General features: G+C 45.2%; 3 protein-coding genes and 1 pseudogene across 4 annotated transcripts; 2 read left to right on the top strand and 2 right to left on the bottom strand.

The window, feature by feature from the left end:
* Positions 1-352: 352 nt before the first annotated feature.
* Positions 353-2,354, bottom strand: LOC133927120 (large ribosomal subunit protein bL35c-like). The gene is made up of 3 exons (XM_062373427.1): positions 2,025-2,354; positions 1,807-1,923; positions 353-563 (listed from the first exon to the last, which is right to left on the bottom strand). Exons 1-3 carry the CDS (start codon positions 2,259-2,261, stop codon positions 486-488), a joined length of 432 nt encoding a protein of 143 aa, XP_062229411.1. The 5' UTR covers positions 2,262-2,354; the 3' UTR covers positions 353-485.
* A 289-nt stretch (positions 2,355-2,643) lies between these two features.
* On the top strand, positions 2,644-6,291 carry LOC133927119 (homogentisate geranylgeranyltransferase, chloroplastic-like). Its single transcript, XM_062373426.1, has 14 exons — positions 2,644-2,953; positions 3,060-3,116; positions 3,897-3,960; positions 4,063-4,246; positions 4,347-4,430; positions 4,501-4,575; positions 4,661-4,744; positions 4,846-4,935; positions 5,035-5,136; positions 5,218-5,313; positions 5,414-5,485; positions 5,572-5,667; positions 5,791-5,895; positions 6,026-6,291. The coding sequence occupies exons 1-14, from the start codon at positions 2,890-2,892 to the stop codon at positions 6,062-6,064; spliced, it is 1,212 nt and encodes a 403-aa protein (XP_062229410.1). The 5' UTR covers positions 2,644-2,889; the 3' UTR covers positions 6,065-6,291.
* A 61-nt stretch (positions 6,292-6,352) lies between these two features.
* On the top strand, positions 6,353-12,019 carry LOC133927757 (plasma membrane ATPase 4-like; annotated as a pseudogene).
* On the bottom strand, positions 11,577-15,429 carry LOC133927118 (probable receptor-like protein kinase At1g80640). Of its 2 annotated transcripts, none has more exons than XM_062373423.1 (10): positions 15,011-15,429; positions 14,320-14,481; positions 13,976-14,238; positions 13,761-13,893; positions 13,593-13,656; positions 13,377-13,473; positions 13,162-13,264; positions 12,930-13,048; positions 12,254-12,343; positions 11,577-12,165 (listed from the first exon to the last, which is right to left on the bottom strand). In XM_062373423.1, the coding sequence occupies exons 1-10, from the start codon at positions 15,210-15,212 to the stop codon at positions 12,022-12,024; spliced, it is 1,377 nt and encodes a 458-aa protein (XP_062229407.1). In that variant the 5' UTR covers positions 15,213-15,429; the 3' UTR covers positions 11,577-12,021. The 2 variants fall into 2 exon arrangements, with proteins under 2 accessions (XP_062229407.1, XP_062229408.1); XM_062373424.1 differs by having other exon boundaries at positions 13,976-14,223.

The following is a 15,429-nucleotide window of genomic DNA, read 5'->3' as shown; positions in this document are numbered from 1 at the left end:
ACAGGCTGATCAATTCGTCAAGATAACATACGGTGAAAAGTCAATAAGTTATGTCAATGAGCATCAGAAGCTGTAAAACCTGAACAGTCTTGCATGAATCATGAATTAAAGGTTTCATTCTAAGATTCTGTTTCTGAAACTGCATTGCTTATTCTGCTTGGTTCCCATTCTAAGACAGCAATGAAAATGAACTAGGCAGCCAATGAAAATGAAACCACCTTCAGCTTCAGTTTGAAGACAGGACGCCAAAAGTTTTAGCTCCCGAAACAAGCTGCGTTCATTAAGATTATTATGGCTCAAGTACACTCCTCTTTTCACAGATTTGCAACCAAGTAGCTCCCGAAACAAGCTGTGCTCATAAAGTTCTTTATGCTTGCTTGAAATGAATTAGGGCCGTGGTATTCAATAAGGAAATACAGAGGAAGATACGTAAAATTACAAAATGGTGAACTGAAACAGAACGATTTTTGAAGACCAAGGAGATATCAATCTGCTTTCCTGTTCACTTTGAGGTAGGGCAGTGCGCCCGTCACATTGTCGTAATCGCTCTTGTTAACTTGGACCTGCAAGAAACATAGCAGTGTCCTCTTAGATGACAAGTAAATTTTGGTGTTGCAGCAAAAATGGAAGGTTCAGACTTCTAGTGGAATTGGCACACTCTCAAAAATACATTAAAAATGACACTGCAACTGTAGGGACAGATGTTATTTTTATTCTTTGGCCCAAAAAAGGATAGAAAAATCAGGTTACTCCCCAGGTGCTACATTGCCCAACACCGGAGCCAAGAGCGTATGAGGCAGTACGATGAACTGTTAGGATCTAAGGGTGAAGGATTGGGAAGACTGAACCTAATCTTGAAAAAAAATTGCACCTCTATAAAACGAGTCCCATTTCACCTAAGAAAACAAGCACTCACTGACTAAAGTGCAGGCTAGTGGTGAAAATCATGAATTCATAGGGATGACATCACCAAATTCTGCAGCAGCCCTAGTCCTAAGACAACTACTTACATGCTTCGTACATTTGCACACAACAATCACGGGCACTACTCCCAGAATAGATTGTCTAGTCCATTAATAATGGAGTAAATTAGTAGTAGCAGTAGCAGTTTCAATAACCTCTTTAACCTCCTCCTCCTGTCTTTCTAATATTACAAAAAAGGTTCATGAGTGGCACTTTCTTGATGTATCAAATCGCAAATTCATTTTATTATTGATTGATTTACAGAAATCTCTCCAGGTCAAAATATGGAATGTTTCTTATTTAATAATTCAAATATGCCAATGGTAAGTCAGCACATGTGCATGGGGAAAAAATGCTTCTTTTCAGCAGCAGCACGTTATAAAAACCAATAACAATAGCTCATGAACTCGACACATTCAAATATAGCCAGGAGCTTCTTATGTCCTCTATTTGCCCACATAACTGAGAGTACATATGGCGATCCCGAACAGGTTCAGCCACCAAAGGAGACACCGGGCACGAGCTCAATCCGTGCTAGGAAAGTCACAGATGAAGCACTTCAGATTATTATTGCATTCCAATACACATTAGCAAACGCACATTGTCACCTTGTATTTCACCTTTCCAACAACACGACCACAGTGAACTGGAAAACCAATCACAGTACGAGTGCATAAACTGCTAATCACATCAACAACCCACATTAGCATCCAATTCAAGGATAATGATCACCCTATAACTTCCTTTTACAAATAAAGCGGATATAAGATTACGCAACTGAACAAAATTTGAGCGGCGCTACTGTGGGATAGCAGGGGGAGTGAGCGAGTGACAGAAGCATACCATCTTGGAGAGCCTCTTCTTGCGCTTGGTGTTCTTCTTCCCGAGCAGGTGCTGCTTCCCGGCGCACCGCCGCACGATCTTGCCCCGCCCCGTCACCCGGAACCGCTTCGCCGAGGCCTTCGCAGCAGACATAGGAGGGACCGAATCAACAAAAAACAGCAAACAAAGCGAACCAAGGACTCACAGGAACCAAGGAGCTAGCAAGAAAGCAAGGAAACCTTGTGGGTCTTCATCTTGTACCCTTTCTTCCCCGCCGCGACGACCGCGAGCGGGCTGGAGTTGGCAGGATTGCGCGGGAGCGGCGACGCGACGGAGACGGCGGTGGCGGCCAGCGGCGCGCCGAAGAAGGATTTGGCGGGGAAGGTGAGGCTGGCGGCGGGGCGGTTCTTGGCGCCTGCGGAGACGGCGAGGGACGGGGAGCGCGGGAGCGAGAGGCGCGCGAGGGGCACGGCCATGGCTTAGCTAAGCCGCTGAATGGCTTCCGCTGCGTCTCTGTATCGGTCCCTCGCTTCCGCTTCGGCTTTGCAGATCAGATAGACCGCGAGCGGACGGCGAGGAGAGATAACGTAGCGAGATCGCATCGCGTGGGCCACCGAAACGACAAGCCGAACCCGCTTGGGCGAGTGCGGCCCACTTTAGTTCGTAAGGCCCGGCCGGCGCTGGTGCGGGATTAGCATCCCGGCGCTATGTGCTAAAAAAAACTCTACTAGACCTTTCATCGAAATTCTTATGAGATTTGGCGAGTCCCGCCGACGCTTGTGACACCCTGGTTGCGTCGCATGCAAGTATGCAACACGAGACGAGCATGCGCACGAACCGCGACGTCACCGGGCTCGTGGCTTCATCTCACTGTGGGCAGTAGCAGCATCGAGCCGCAACCGCGTCCCGTTGCACACCGTGTGTGCACTCATTAACACCGGTCGGCAGCGCCGCCTTCCACAAAACCCCGCCCACTGCTGCTACTCCTCCTCCTGCCGATCGATCCTCCTGCAAATCCTCCAAACCCTGCCTCCTCCTCCCCTCCGTCCTGTGTTTATTCCTGTCATTCGTCTGCAGAGGTCGACGGCGGCGGCGGCGGCTACCATGCGCGCGGCGGCGGCGGGGGCCTTGCAGCGGGCGCACGCGCGACCGCTGTTTTCAGGCAACCGTACGTTTGATGATCCATGCGTGTCTTCTTGCATGCTTTCGAAATGATTTGAGAATTTCAGTACGATGTAGGAACTAATGCGCCATGGTTCTACGTTGTGATTCAGATTCGTGTGGACCGAGAAATAGGGCTCGGTTGGGAGCAAGGGAATCCTCATCGGCAGGTACGTACGTTTCGTCATTTGGGAGATCGACAGAACAGAAGTACGGCGCAAAATCGGGTGTAAGAAATCGGGGCTTCAGTTTCGTGTAGGATGAGCATGAAGCGATCCGCAGATCTATTTTAGTTCAAATTGATTAACTAGTTATTTTAAATAAATCAAAATAACTAGTTATTTAATTAAGTTATACTATCTTAGATCCACGGATATCTGTTCTAAGCTCAGTCTCCTGCGATCAACTGATCTCCTCAGGTGTCTGATTGAGAGTTATCAAATTTACAGCACCCCTAGCAGCTCTCGTACTAGATTCGCAGTCACGGACCAAGGGGTGGTGTTTATCCACTCCCGTTGCCGTTCAGTCATGGGGGTCAATTTTCCCCCTATTCCCATGAAAAAATTTTGCAGGGAACAGGACCAATAAAATCCTAAATTAGAGTAATACTAATAAATTTGCCATATGATGAAGTAAAAAAATTAAATATGTTAATGCACAAGATGGTAAATAACATAATGCTAGATACAAAATGTAGATATTTAGACCTGTAACTATGGTCAAGTATTCTGATTTACCTATCTACCTATTGGACAGCCCTAATCAGCACATACCAAGAGACAACCACAGAGTTTTTAACAAAACTGGAATGTGTGTCGTTTCAAATTGGAGTTTCTAGTAACAATGTAATCCCTAACCCAAACTAGTTTATCGAATATATTAGTCTCCAAATTGTTAGCGAGGATATATGACCTAGCATGCTAAACATTCTTTCACTCTACAAACTGCAGGTCAATTGTGCGTAGAAGCTTCAGCAGGCCACTGGCAAAGTCAAGTGATATGTCTTAATATAGGGTTTGTTAGCATCTTACTACTTGTTATCGTTTTGATTCCAATCAGCGCCGCCATTCAAAACTCATGTGCATAAATACTAAATGCAATTTTACATGCTACTAGTTCTACGAGAACCACAGGGAGGCAGTGCTGCGGACATTCTTCAGTCCTCAAGGTGACATGCCGTGCAGCTAGTCATAATCAACATAATTTCAATGTCGAGCAGTTTAAGGCAGTTGGAATCGAAGTTACAGAGAAGTTGGGTGCTTTCTACCGGTTTTGTCGACCCCACACAATCTTTGGCACTGTGAGCTCTAGCATCTCTGATTGAATTCCATGTTGCAAGAGTTTGTGCATATAAGTCTCCATGTTTTCCCTTTTTTTTCTTATATCTGGCAATGTTTCAGATAATAGGCATTACTTCAGTGTCTCTCCTGCCAATGAAAAGCCTGGATGATTTTAGTGTGACAGTTCTATGGGGATTTCTTGAGGTATTATACTCTTATGAATGTTGTGCTCTGGGCACATATACCATTTCACTTTGACACTTCTTCTATGCAGGCTTTAGCCTCCGCTTTATGTATGAACATTTATGTCGTAGGGCTGAATCAGCTATTTGACATTGAGATTGATAAGGTAATTTTGCCTGAATTTGCATCACGTTCTAAATCTGTAATATTATTGCTTGTATTATTCTGACAAACTTATCCTTCTTTTGAAGGTCAATAAGCCAACTCTCCCATTGGCATCTGGAGAGGTTTCAGTGGCAACTGGAGTATTGTTAGTAGTGACATTCTTAATAATGGTACGTTATAGGTTGAACACAAAGATAGAAGAACCATCCATTCTAGTATGTGTAAGATATATTTCATGTTGTATACCTTTTAAAAAAAATCCATTTGTCAGAGCATTAGCATCGGAATACGATCCAAATCTGCTCCGTTGATGTTTGCTTTGCTTGTCAGCTTCCTTCTTGGAACTGCATACTCTATTGATGTAAGTAGTTCATACTTTCTTCTGTAAATTACAAGCAAGGTCCCATGATTCATCTATATCTCATTGCTTACTATTGGATCCATCTTGCTCTTTTTTCAGGTTCCATTACTCCGGTGGAAACGGCACGCCTTTCTCGCTGCATTATGCATACTTTTTGTGAGAGCTATATTGGTTCAGTTAGCCTTCTTTACACACATGCAGGTTTTTAATACTTTTCACATCTTCACTGCAAAACAGATGCTTATTATTTGTTTGGTTAGTGTTTGATGGTTCTTTTCACAGCATCATGTTCTGAAGAGACCCTTGGCACCCACAAAGTCTGTAGTCTTTGCGACATTTTTCATGTGTTGTTTCTCTGGGGTAATAGCACTATTCAAGGTAAATATGCATTGGTGGTGGTTGTTTGTACGAGGTTACAATTTTACATTCATGTCCTGCAACATGATGGGTCATTTATCTTTATGTTCTGGATTTTCAGGATATTCCTGATGTCGATGGAGACAGAGATTTCGGCATCCAGTCGTTGAGTGTGCGCTTGGGCCAACAAAGAGTAAGAACAGCTCCGTTCAACCAATGAAAACAACAGATCTACAATTACAAAAGATGCAAAATTAATCTTAGTTTTTCATAATTCAGGTGTATTGGCTCTGCATAAACATACTATTGACAGCATATGGGGCTGCCATTTTGGCAGGAGCATCATCTGCAAGCCTATATCAAAAGATTGTCACTGTGAGTGATTTCTTGAAGTCCTTTTTTCAATATATATATATATATATATATATAACGCGAGTCATTTCATTTTCATCAATCTATAAATATCATGAAATTTTTGCTGCTGTTTTAACTATCCAGGTGTTAGGCCATGGCCTTCTTGCTTTTGCACTTTGGCAGAGAGCACGGCAATCTGATATTGCGAATAAGGCATGTATCACATCATTTTACATGTTCATTTGGAAGGTGCGTAAATTGCTAGTTATTTATACAATATGCTTTTTGTCCGCTTTTAAAATATGTTTTCTGTCGACCTGTTATACTTTGTATATGTGCCTATGTTTAACTTGATTAACATTTTTTTTATGGTTTGCAGTTGTTCTACGCTGAATATTTCCTTATACCATTTGTGTAGTGAGAGTCATACGAGGAAAAGTACATCTGGCATAGACATGTAAAACACATTATGTGGGGGCGTGGGGCCTAATGCTAATGATTGTATTCGATGCTTGGAATGTGTAATCATTATCTGTACTAACTATATTCATCATCTGTACCACCACAGTCCGGAGTTAAGGGTAGAAAAAATGTAAGAAATATATTTATCGTTGTAATAATCACTTTACCGTGTAGTAATCAAATAAAAATTTAAATGAACATCACACAGAGATAAGATGTAGTTTGGTATCACTCCACTTTATTGATGATTGTGTGCATCACTCCAGTTCATTTATGCCTGTGCCGGCCCCGGGAGGACGTGAGCCGGCGGGTGCACGCCATCATCGCCAAGTTCGCGGACCGCGGGCTTCGGTCGCTTGCGGTGGCGCGGCAGAGGGTCCCCGAGTGTAACAAGGACGCGCTGGGCAGTCCGTGCAGTTCCTGGGCGTGCTCCCGCTGTTCGGCCCGCCCAGGCATGACAGCGCCGAGACCATCCGCCGCGCGCTTAACCTCGGCGTGAACGTCAAGATGATCACCGAAGACCAGCTTGCCATCGGCAAGGAAACCAGGCGCCGGCTCGGCATGGGCACGAGCATGCACCCGTCCAGCTCCCTGCTCAAGGACGGCGACACGGGCGGGCCCCGTGGACGAGCTGTTAGAGAAGGTGGATGGGTTCGCCGGCGTGTTCCCTTCCCGGAACACAAGTACGAGATCGCGCGGCGGCTGCAGGTGCGGAAGCACATCTGCGGGATGACGTGCGACGGCGTGAACGACGCGCCGGCGCTGAAGAAGGCGGGCATCGGGATCGCGGTGGCGGACGCGACGGGGGCAGCGCGCGGCGTGTCAGACATCGTGCTGACAGAGCCGGGGCAGAGCGTGATCATCAGCGCGATGCTGACGAGCCGCGCCAACTTCCAGCGGATGTAGAACTACACCATCTACGCGTACGCGGTGTCCATCACCATCCGGGTGGTGCTGGGCTTCCTCCTCCTGGCGCTCATCTGGCGGTTCGTCTTCGCGCCCTTCATGGTGCTCATCATCGCCGTGCTCAACGACGGCACCATCATGACCATCTCCAAGGACCGCGTGAAGCCGTCCCCCATGCCCGACGCCTGGCGCCTCCAGGAGATCTTCGCCACCGGCATCGTCCTCGGCACTTACCAAGCCCTCGCCACCGTCCTCTTCTTTTGGGCCGTCCGTGACACCGCCTTCTTCACGGTCACATTTACACTCTTCTTCTACGGCATGCATGGTGGACACTTCTATCTCTCTCTCTCTCTCTCTCTCTCTCTCTCTCTCTCTCTCTCTCTCTCTCTCTCTCTCTCTCTCTCTCGGCAATGCAATGCAGAGCACGTTCGGGGTGCACCCGATCGGGGAGAGCACTTAGGAGCTGGTGGCGGTGGTTTACCTCCAGGTGAGCATCATCAGTGAGGCACTAATCTTCGCCACCCGCGCGAGGAGCTGGTTCTTCGTGGAGCGCCCGGGCCTGCTGCTCGTGGCCGCCTTCTGGCCGCGCAGCTGGTGGCGACGCTGATCGCAGTGTACGCGCACTGGCCGTTCGCGCGGATCAAGGGCATCGGCTGGGGCGCCGAGATCTGGCTCTTCAGCATCGTCACCTACTCACCTTCTTCCCGCTGGACGTGTTCAAAGTTCGCCATCCGCTACTTCCTCAGCGGAAAGCAGTGGAACAACGTGTTCGACAACAAGACGGCGTTCGCGAACGAGCTGGACTACGGGAAGAGCAAGCGGGAGGGCGCAGTGGGTGATCGCGCAGCGCTCGCTGCACGGCCTGCCGCAGCTGGAGGCGTCGGGGCTCTTCAACAACGACAACAGCAACGACTTCATCGAGCTCTCCGAGATCGCCGAGCAGGCCAAGCGTCGTGGTGAAGCTCAAGGGTCTGGACATCGACACCATCCAACACAACTACACCGTCTGATCGTGATCAATCAGGATCGTTTTGGCTTCTGATTGCAGATACATCGTTACGTTACGAGATCGTGTTTACACCCAGCGAGATCGATCACATCGAAGCATGCTACGAGCAGCTTGCAGCCCACGCTATCGATCTGGACCTGCTTTTCAAATTTTGCTAAAAAAACATGAACAACTTATAAACACATACATATACTCACACCACCATATATACTCACATAATATCTACTGAAAATCAAAGATGACGACTTGAAGACTAACGAAATCACTCCATACGTCTTACTGTAAACGGATATAAAAAAAAAATTCACATTTATGAGACACAAAGAACAGACCTAGTACTTATCACTGATGGGCAGAAGATACAACCACCTTCACTAACCAGTTAAGTTCAGATTTAGTTCTAAGATCTGCTTTTCAATTAGCTAGCCAGGGTACTTTGTTTTTCTTTTGCAACTTAAGCGAGCCAGGGTATAATGATTTTTTCTATGTTAATTCTACTCGCTTTGGAGACGTTATAGGATTCGATGGACATGTTTGTTGCAGAGCAGAATAATTTTAAGGTTACTGCTAATGCAGTCCATCACTTTACTTGGAGGCCCATTCCGGAGCCTAGCGGCCCATTATTGTTGGAACTATAGATTCAGCCATGTGATTTGGTATTTGTTTCAGCCTTTTGAGCACTAAAATATCTTTGGGCCGAGATAGGAAATTCGGTAGTCAACAGATCTCTCTCAAAAAAAAGGGGGGAAAACAGAACAGAACAGCACAAGAATTTGGATGAAGGGATGAAAACTAGTCTATACTCTCAGTACATACTCAGTTTAAACCATAGTTGATACTGTTATAACTGAAATATATATTTTTAAGATGCACATACTCCTTTCTAAACACCAATTATATCTTTATATATATATAATGTAAGTTTCTCAACGTATATAGGTTTTTAGTAGAATCCTGTTCAATACAATCGATCTATAATATCCGACATGGACTATGCTAGATAGTAGATATGTAGTTGTGTTATTTGGACTTTATATACGTTTAGAAAAATGCCCACATTTAAGGGAGCACATCACAAGGACAATATTTACGAGAAAAGGGTGGTACTGAAAGAGGAAGACCGACACCTTGGGTATTCCTTTACCTGATCAATCTCCTCTACTTTCTCCGACTTTTAAAAACTGCGAGAAAGTCAGATGAACATCTTGCCTACTTCCATCGAACTATCTTCATAAAATAAAAAAACTCGACAACGAGTAAAACGAGAAGAAAATGTGGCCAGCCTAAAGACTGCCAAAAATAAATTAAAAAAAGGCATTGCACATTGATGTGGGTAGTTGCACCGGATATCATGACCTGGTCGATGGCCACTGTTGGCACGTCGCGGGGTTCGTCCCTAACTGGCTCGTGCCCAAGTCGCTGCTCTCCATCTCCTCCTGCATTCCTCTTCAGCCAATGCCAGTGAAGAGAAGCCCTTCGTTTCTGGCACCACAGCAACCTGTTACCTACTCTACTCTATCGAGAACTCGTCACCACGATCTCAAGCCCATGGCTACAACTTTGTCTCGTGTGCTGATTGCAATGCAATGCTCAACTGGTAACAGCCAGCACTTCATTGTCAGTTCAGCATATATCATATGCAACAGTAGTAGTTAGCAAAGAAGATCGAGCTTATAGATCTTAGATCAGCTTTAATATGATGGTATACGAATCCCTGGCTCTGCACCCGAAGACGCAGCTGTAGATAAGCTGAGTTCATTAAGAAAGGACCAAGTACAGTCAGGCATGAAGCAAGCATGTACCTGAAAAACTTTCGACTTGAAGTGCAAGTACAGGCAGCAGCAGCAGCGAGTTCCAAACTTCCAATCAACCCTATGCTGCACCGGTACCGTACCGATCTGCTGTGAAAGAAATCCAATCCATGGGTCTGGCAGGACCATGCATGTGGAGTTATTGTCCAATTGAATGGATGAAGCAGATGCCATATCTCTATCATCAGGGAAAACAAATCTAATGTCCAGCATCTTTGATCCAATTGCCGGCCAGGGCTTCAATGAGATGCAACCAGAGGTCATTAAGGGTCACCCAAAATTTTATATAAAAAAAATTGTATATATAGTCGGACGGTGACCTCTGGTAGTCGGTCCAAGCTCCAAGCTCCAACAGTCAGCCTGTGACCCCTCGCCTCTGACACCGAACCAGCGAGCCCAACACTCCAACAGCGCAAATCAAATGGCCAAGCCCACGCCCAGCGCGGCCGAAGAGAATGAAGCGGCACATCGAATTATTGAAAATAATGACAGTGATGATGCAGTTCATGAAGCGGCTGAAGAGAATGAAGCGGCTTAAGTGGATGATAGTGATGATGCAATTTATAACAGTTCATGAAGCTGATATTTCTATTAAGCTTTTTGAAACTAAGAAGAGTGGCACTTTTGAAGTTGTTTATCAGCTTTTTAAGTTGGTGTTAATTTTTCATGTAGCGGTAACTAATGTTGAGAGGGTGTTTTTTCGATGACTTATGTGAAAATAAGCTAAGAAATAAAATAGAAAGCCAATACATGAATGATTTGTTTGGTCATATTTATTGAGCGGGACTTCTTTTTACAAGTTGAGGATGATACTATCATATTCACGTTTCAAAAGAAGAACCGTAAAGTTGTATTGTAATTTAATTTTTTTAGTTCCTTTATATTACCTTAGATATTATTATTATTATGAGCAATCTTTACTTTGGATATTGTTGTTATTTAATATTTATGGTAATAGGAATAAAATTAGTTATATATAATATAGTATATACACCTAAGTTCAAAATACTGAGCCCACCACTGAATGCAGCGTCAAAGAGTTATTAGCATGAGTTGTTGATTTCCCGGTGGGGCCTGGCATCACAAGTATTTCTGAATGATTGATCAAATCAAATCATTGTCATGGAAAGCATGTCACGAGCGTTAGAGAGATGACAATGTTAAGATGGCAGGCTAAGCATTTCATGTAGAGTTTAAGCTCATCATAGAGAGAGAGACTTCAGGTAGAGAGATTTCAGAGTAGCAAGCCAATTTAAATGTATGGACCTTGAATCAAACACATTATTTGAGGTTGACAGGTTTGATGTTACTCACCACCATGGCCGCCCGTGACGTCCTACCTTCGGCACAAGGCGGTAATGTTGTTCTTGTTGAGATAACATTGTCAACATTTCAACTACAAAAAGGCTAACAAAGTATCAAACAAGGTCAATAAATAAGTTCACGCTCTAACTGCCTCATGATTCATGAGCTATCCCTGGCAACTCATGGTTGTTGATCCATTTTGCCCACGGTTTAAAATAATGACGCATGATTCTTTTGTACCAAATATGAACAGCTTCTGGTGGTACAATTATTATCATATTTCAATAACCGACGCCTTTCTCTTGCCTATTAGGCTATTACCTGTTCAAAAGATGTGCTCCACGGAGAACAGACAACAAACAACAGAACAAAACTTTTGTGTCAAGGAACTTATTATTGAAACATGGAGTTGAGCTAAAATATATACAAGTTGATTCGGAACATGAAACGGCTGTAGCGAGAAAAATACGGACTAAATAACCTAAACACATTTCAGTTCCATCGAAGTACGATAACATGCAACATAATGCAGCAAACCAAAGTGCTCTGGTACTCATGTGGAGCCCAAAGCACTACTTCATCAAATGCTTTTTGAGTTACAGTGTTTGGATAAACTTCGATCTGTACAGAAGGACCCTAAGTTCTAAAGAAAAGGAAGTGTTGTTTCTTTCACATCCTTGTACAAGCAAATATATAGGATAGTAGGAGACAACTCTTTTCCAAACCAAGATTCTCTCGCAATCCAACCAACAAGAAGCAGGTTGGAACTGTCATCCTCAAACACGCAGCTACGGCGATAAGTTACACGATAAACAGCAACCCAAGTTCAGCAGCCCAAGTTGCTCTGCTCCAACCGGTCGCATCTCAACGAGGAGAATGGTTTTAGTTTGGGGACGGTGGCTCTGCAACCCGTAGTGTCCCTCCAAGCTCCACGGGCACTAGAGGAACAAGAGAGTGGAGAACATCGGTTATCAGCGGTCTGTAACTCGGTTCTGATTGCACGCATAGAACAGCCACAGCCGCAACCTGTAGAGTTACAGAATAGCCAATCAAAATAGTTGGAAAGATAAATATATCTGAAATAAAGAACATTAACAGGTGACCATAACAGTACTTGGTACAAGTGCTTTGGATCCATCGTGTCCCTGATCACTGGGTCAACAATGTTGGGAAGTTTCGATCTGTCAGTCAGCTGGGGCATGGCCTGTATGTGATTTTCAGCATGTAAACTATTATCATGCAGAGATATTGCAATGTGAGCTCTTAAATATTAGTATTGATGGTGAAAGGCAATATTTTCTATTTGCCACGATAAAGTCAAAGTATGCCACGCAAATTGCATGACAATGAGTGATGACAATAGTTCGTTACTGGACATGACAGTAGTTTGTTACTGAACATCCAAAATTGAGCAGTTTGACTTAATCGGAAAAAAAAACCTCGACCACAGAGAGAAGACGTCCCCTAGCTTTATCTTAAGAGAGGGATAATTGCTCAGTTGTCACCCTGAGGAAGTGGCAATTGCTGCTGAGGATGACATGCAGACCGCCTTGAGTCTATGCATGTGGGGCAGAGTGACAAATAGGATGCCACCGGAGGTCACCGGTGGCAAAAAAAGCAAATGCCCCCTTAAGAGAAGGGAGTATTGAAACCTTTAGGGAGTTACTCACATGACCTGTGATCACTTGAGTGGACGGTCTTCAACTGGAGGCTCTACCAACCGAGCTATTACTAGGTTATCTTAACTTAATCGAATATTCGCTAAGTTCAATGTAAATTGTACACCATACCCATGTCACAATTGATTGACACTGATTTTGACTCATCTTCTCAACAGGCTTCCTTCCCATTAGCAGCTCAAGAAGCACTACTCCAAATGCGTATACATCGCTCTTCTCAGTCAGCTTCCCTGAAATTGACACCATTTCTATATGGTCACATAATTGAAGTAGAATTTTGCTGTTGAAAATTACGTTCTATCTACAACTGTGAGTGGAAGTTGAGAAGAAAAGGAGTCCATACCATCTAACAAGTATTCAGGAGCCACATAACCCAAGGTCCCAGAAAGCTTCATACTTCCCTTGTCAAGATTCCCACTGGTCACTGCAAGACCAAAATCTGAAATCTGCACATGTGAGCAAAAAATGTGAACTTTCACAATTTGTACTGATTTCCAACAGTGTGAGCTACAGTCGAGATGAATAATAAGTTGACCTCAAAGAAAAAGGGAAGTGAACCTTAGCATTGAATTCTGAATCTAAAAGTATGTTAGATGACTTCAGATCCCTATGGATCACCGGTGGACTGCAGTGCTCATGAAGATACTCCAATCCCCTGCCCAGTATTAATTTACCAATGCATGTTATAACCAACCAATCAGCAGCACTTCAATTGAAAAATCATCACTCATTCATTCAGTGCGAAGAAAAGTGCAGGGATAAGATCATAAGAACCTCGCCATGTCGAGCGCAATCTTCATCCGGATGTGCCAGCTCAGAGCTGATCCATGCGAAGGCCCTGGAGACAACGAAAGGACACACATCAAAAGCTCCAAATATGAAGATCTCAAGAAAGAACTGCATCCATAAGCAACAAGGCCAATCATAGGGAAGGGACAATACCGTGCAGCTGTGTTTCCAGGGATCCCTTCTCCATCAGCTCATAAACAATGTAGTGATTCCCCTCGTTCACACAGAAGCCCAGAAGGGACACTATGTTGGGGTGCCGAATCTTGCCAAGCAAATCCAGCTCATTCTGCCAGCAACCACAACCGAAACAATCAGGACAAGAACACAAGAACCCCTCATCACTGGAGGCAATGGACAAGAATTATCACCTCGAATTCCTTCTCGCACTCCGGCCCACCGCCTTCCAGCCTCTTCACCGCCGCGGTAACTCCCCCGTCGAACACCGCCTTGTAGACGCAACCAAACCCGCCAACACCGAGCACATTGCTCTCACTGAACTTCCCTGTCGACGCCTCCAGCGACGGGTAGTCGATCATCGCCACAAGCCCTTTCCTGCTCGTCTTCAGTGAGTTGAATTTGGTCAAGATCGGCGTTAGCATGATTCCCCTTGCAGTGTCTGCAATGTAGGCGACTGGGTGACTTGGTCAGTCCATGAACAACTGAAGAAATCAGTCAAGAACCAGCTGAGACAGTCAAGAGAGTTGAGCAAAACCTGAGCTCCTGGCGCCCTTGCCGCCGGGCAGGCGGCGAGATCGCCGCCACAGGACCCACGCATAGAGCGTGGAGAGGATGATCGCGACGATGGCGATGGAGGCGAGGACGGAGGCGATGACGAGCTCACGGTGGAAATGGTGCCGCCTCTCCACTATAATCACTGCAGAGACAACAGGCAGCTCAGAAGGCAATTTAGGAAGTGCATCTACTGACTCGGGAACATGAACATTTACTGCTTGTTGAAAATATCAGGGTTTTTTTTTTTTTTTTTGAAACGGCGCTGAACTCAGAAGGTGATCCGGACACACGACTTCAATTTTCAACTCAAACGGAAGAACAGGTTTGATGACAATTAAACTTGTAGCATAATTTCCGCAAGAACATTACCTCAGATTTGAACCGAATGCAAGATCCCAAAACGCAGCGTTTCTTGGAGGCTACAACACGCACTAAAGCAGAATTCTTTGTTCAAATTTCCGAACAAAACTACGCAGATACCAAAAGTTCTTTCTTTCGGCCATTTCAGAAGACACAACGGCTTCTGTGCACAGGAGAACTCCGCATGATTCTTTTTTTTTAAAAAAAATGTTTCTCCCCCAAAATTGAGGCAAGATTCAGCAAGGACACACGAAACTCATAATAAACCAGAAACTCGTGGACCATCTGGTCCCTCATCACCAGTCACCTACCAACGGGAGGCGGCGCCGGCACCGCCGAAGAGAACGAGGCTGTCCCATTGGCGGCGGCGGCGTGAATGTGCTTGGCGACAGGCGACGGACCCGGAGAAGAAGGCGCGGCCCTCCCATTGGCCGACGACGAGCACAAGGTCAGCAGCAGAAAGACCAAGATGGAAGAGCACAGAAACGGCAATGGAGGTGTCGCGAGCCTCATGCTACTCTGTACTCCCCCGCCTCCCTCTCGCTCCTCTCCTCTTCGGTTAAAGAGACAACCGAGAGGAGTTGTTTACTGGTTGGTTTTCGAAAAGAGATCCTGCCCCTGGAACAAGAGATTTTGTGCCTTTGCGGCAATTGGGCGTGCAACAAGGCCTAACGAGCGAGCGAGAGAGAGCACTCTTTTTTTGAGACGAAGAGAGACAGAGAGCACTCTG

This window comes from Phragmites australis, chromosome 8 (genome assembly GCF_958298935.1).
Source record: "Phragmites australis chromosome 8, lpPhrAust1.1, whole genome shotgun sequence".
Taxonomy (NCBI): domain Eukaryota; kingdom Viridiplantae; phylum Streptophyta; class Magnoliopsida; order Poales; family Poaceae; genus Phragmites; species Phragmites australis.
This window is presented reverse-complemented; position numbering and strand designations above follow the sequence as displayed.

Bases quoted from the DNA above. Each gene is read 5' to 3' on its own strand.
- LOC133927119 (XM_062373426.1), top strand. From the start codon at position 2,890: ATGCGCGCGGCGGCGGCGGGGGCCTTGCAGCGGGCGCACGCGCGACCG. The intron at 3,117-3,896 runs GTACGTACGTTT...TACAAACTGCAG, and splicing joins AAGGGAATCCTCATCGGCAG to GTCAATTGTGCGTAGAAGCT. The intron at 3,961-4,062 runs GTTTGTTAGCAT...ACATGCTACTAG, and splicing joins GTGATATGTCTTAATATAGG to TTCTACGAGAACCACAGGGA.
- LOC133927120 (XM_062373427.1), bottom strand. From the start codon at position 2,261: ATGGCCGTGCCCCTCGCGCGCCTCTCGCTCCCGCGCTCCCCGTCCCTC. The intron at 1,924-2,024 runs GTTTCCTTGCTT...TCTGCTGCGAAG, and splicing joins ACAAGATGAAGACCCACAAG to GCCTCGGCGAAGCGGTTCCG. The intron at 564-1,806 runs GTATGCTTCTGT...TGTTTCTTGCAG, and splicing joins AGAAGAGGCTCTCCAAGATG to GTCCAAGTTAACAAGAGCGA.
- LOC133927118 (XM_062373423.1), bottom strand. From the start codon at position 15,212: ATGAGGCTCGCGACACCTCCATTGCCGTTTCTGTGCTCTTCCATCTTG. The intron at 14,482-15,010 runs GTAGGTGACTGG...TTGTCTCTGCAG, and splicing joins GCCGGCGCCGCCTCCCGTTG to TGATTATAGTGGAGAGGCGG. The intron at 13,265-13,376 runs GTTCACTTCCCT...TCACATGTGCAG, and splicing joins ATTCAGAATTCAATGCTAAG to ATTTCAGATTTTGGTCTTGC.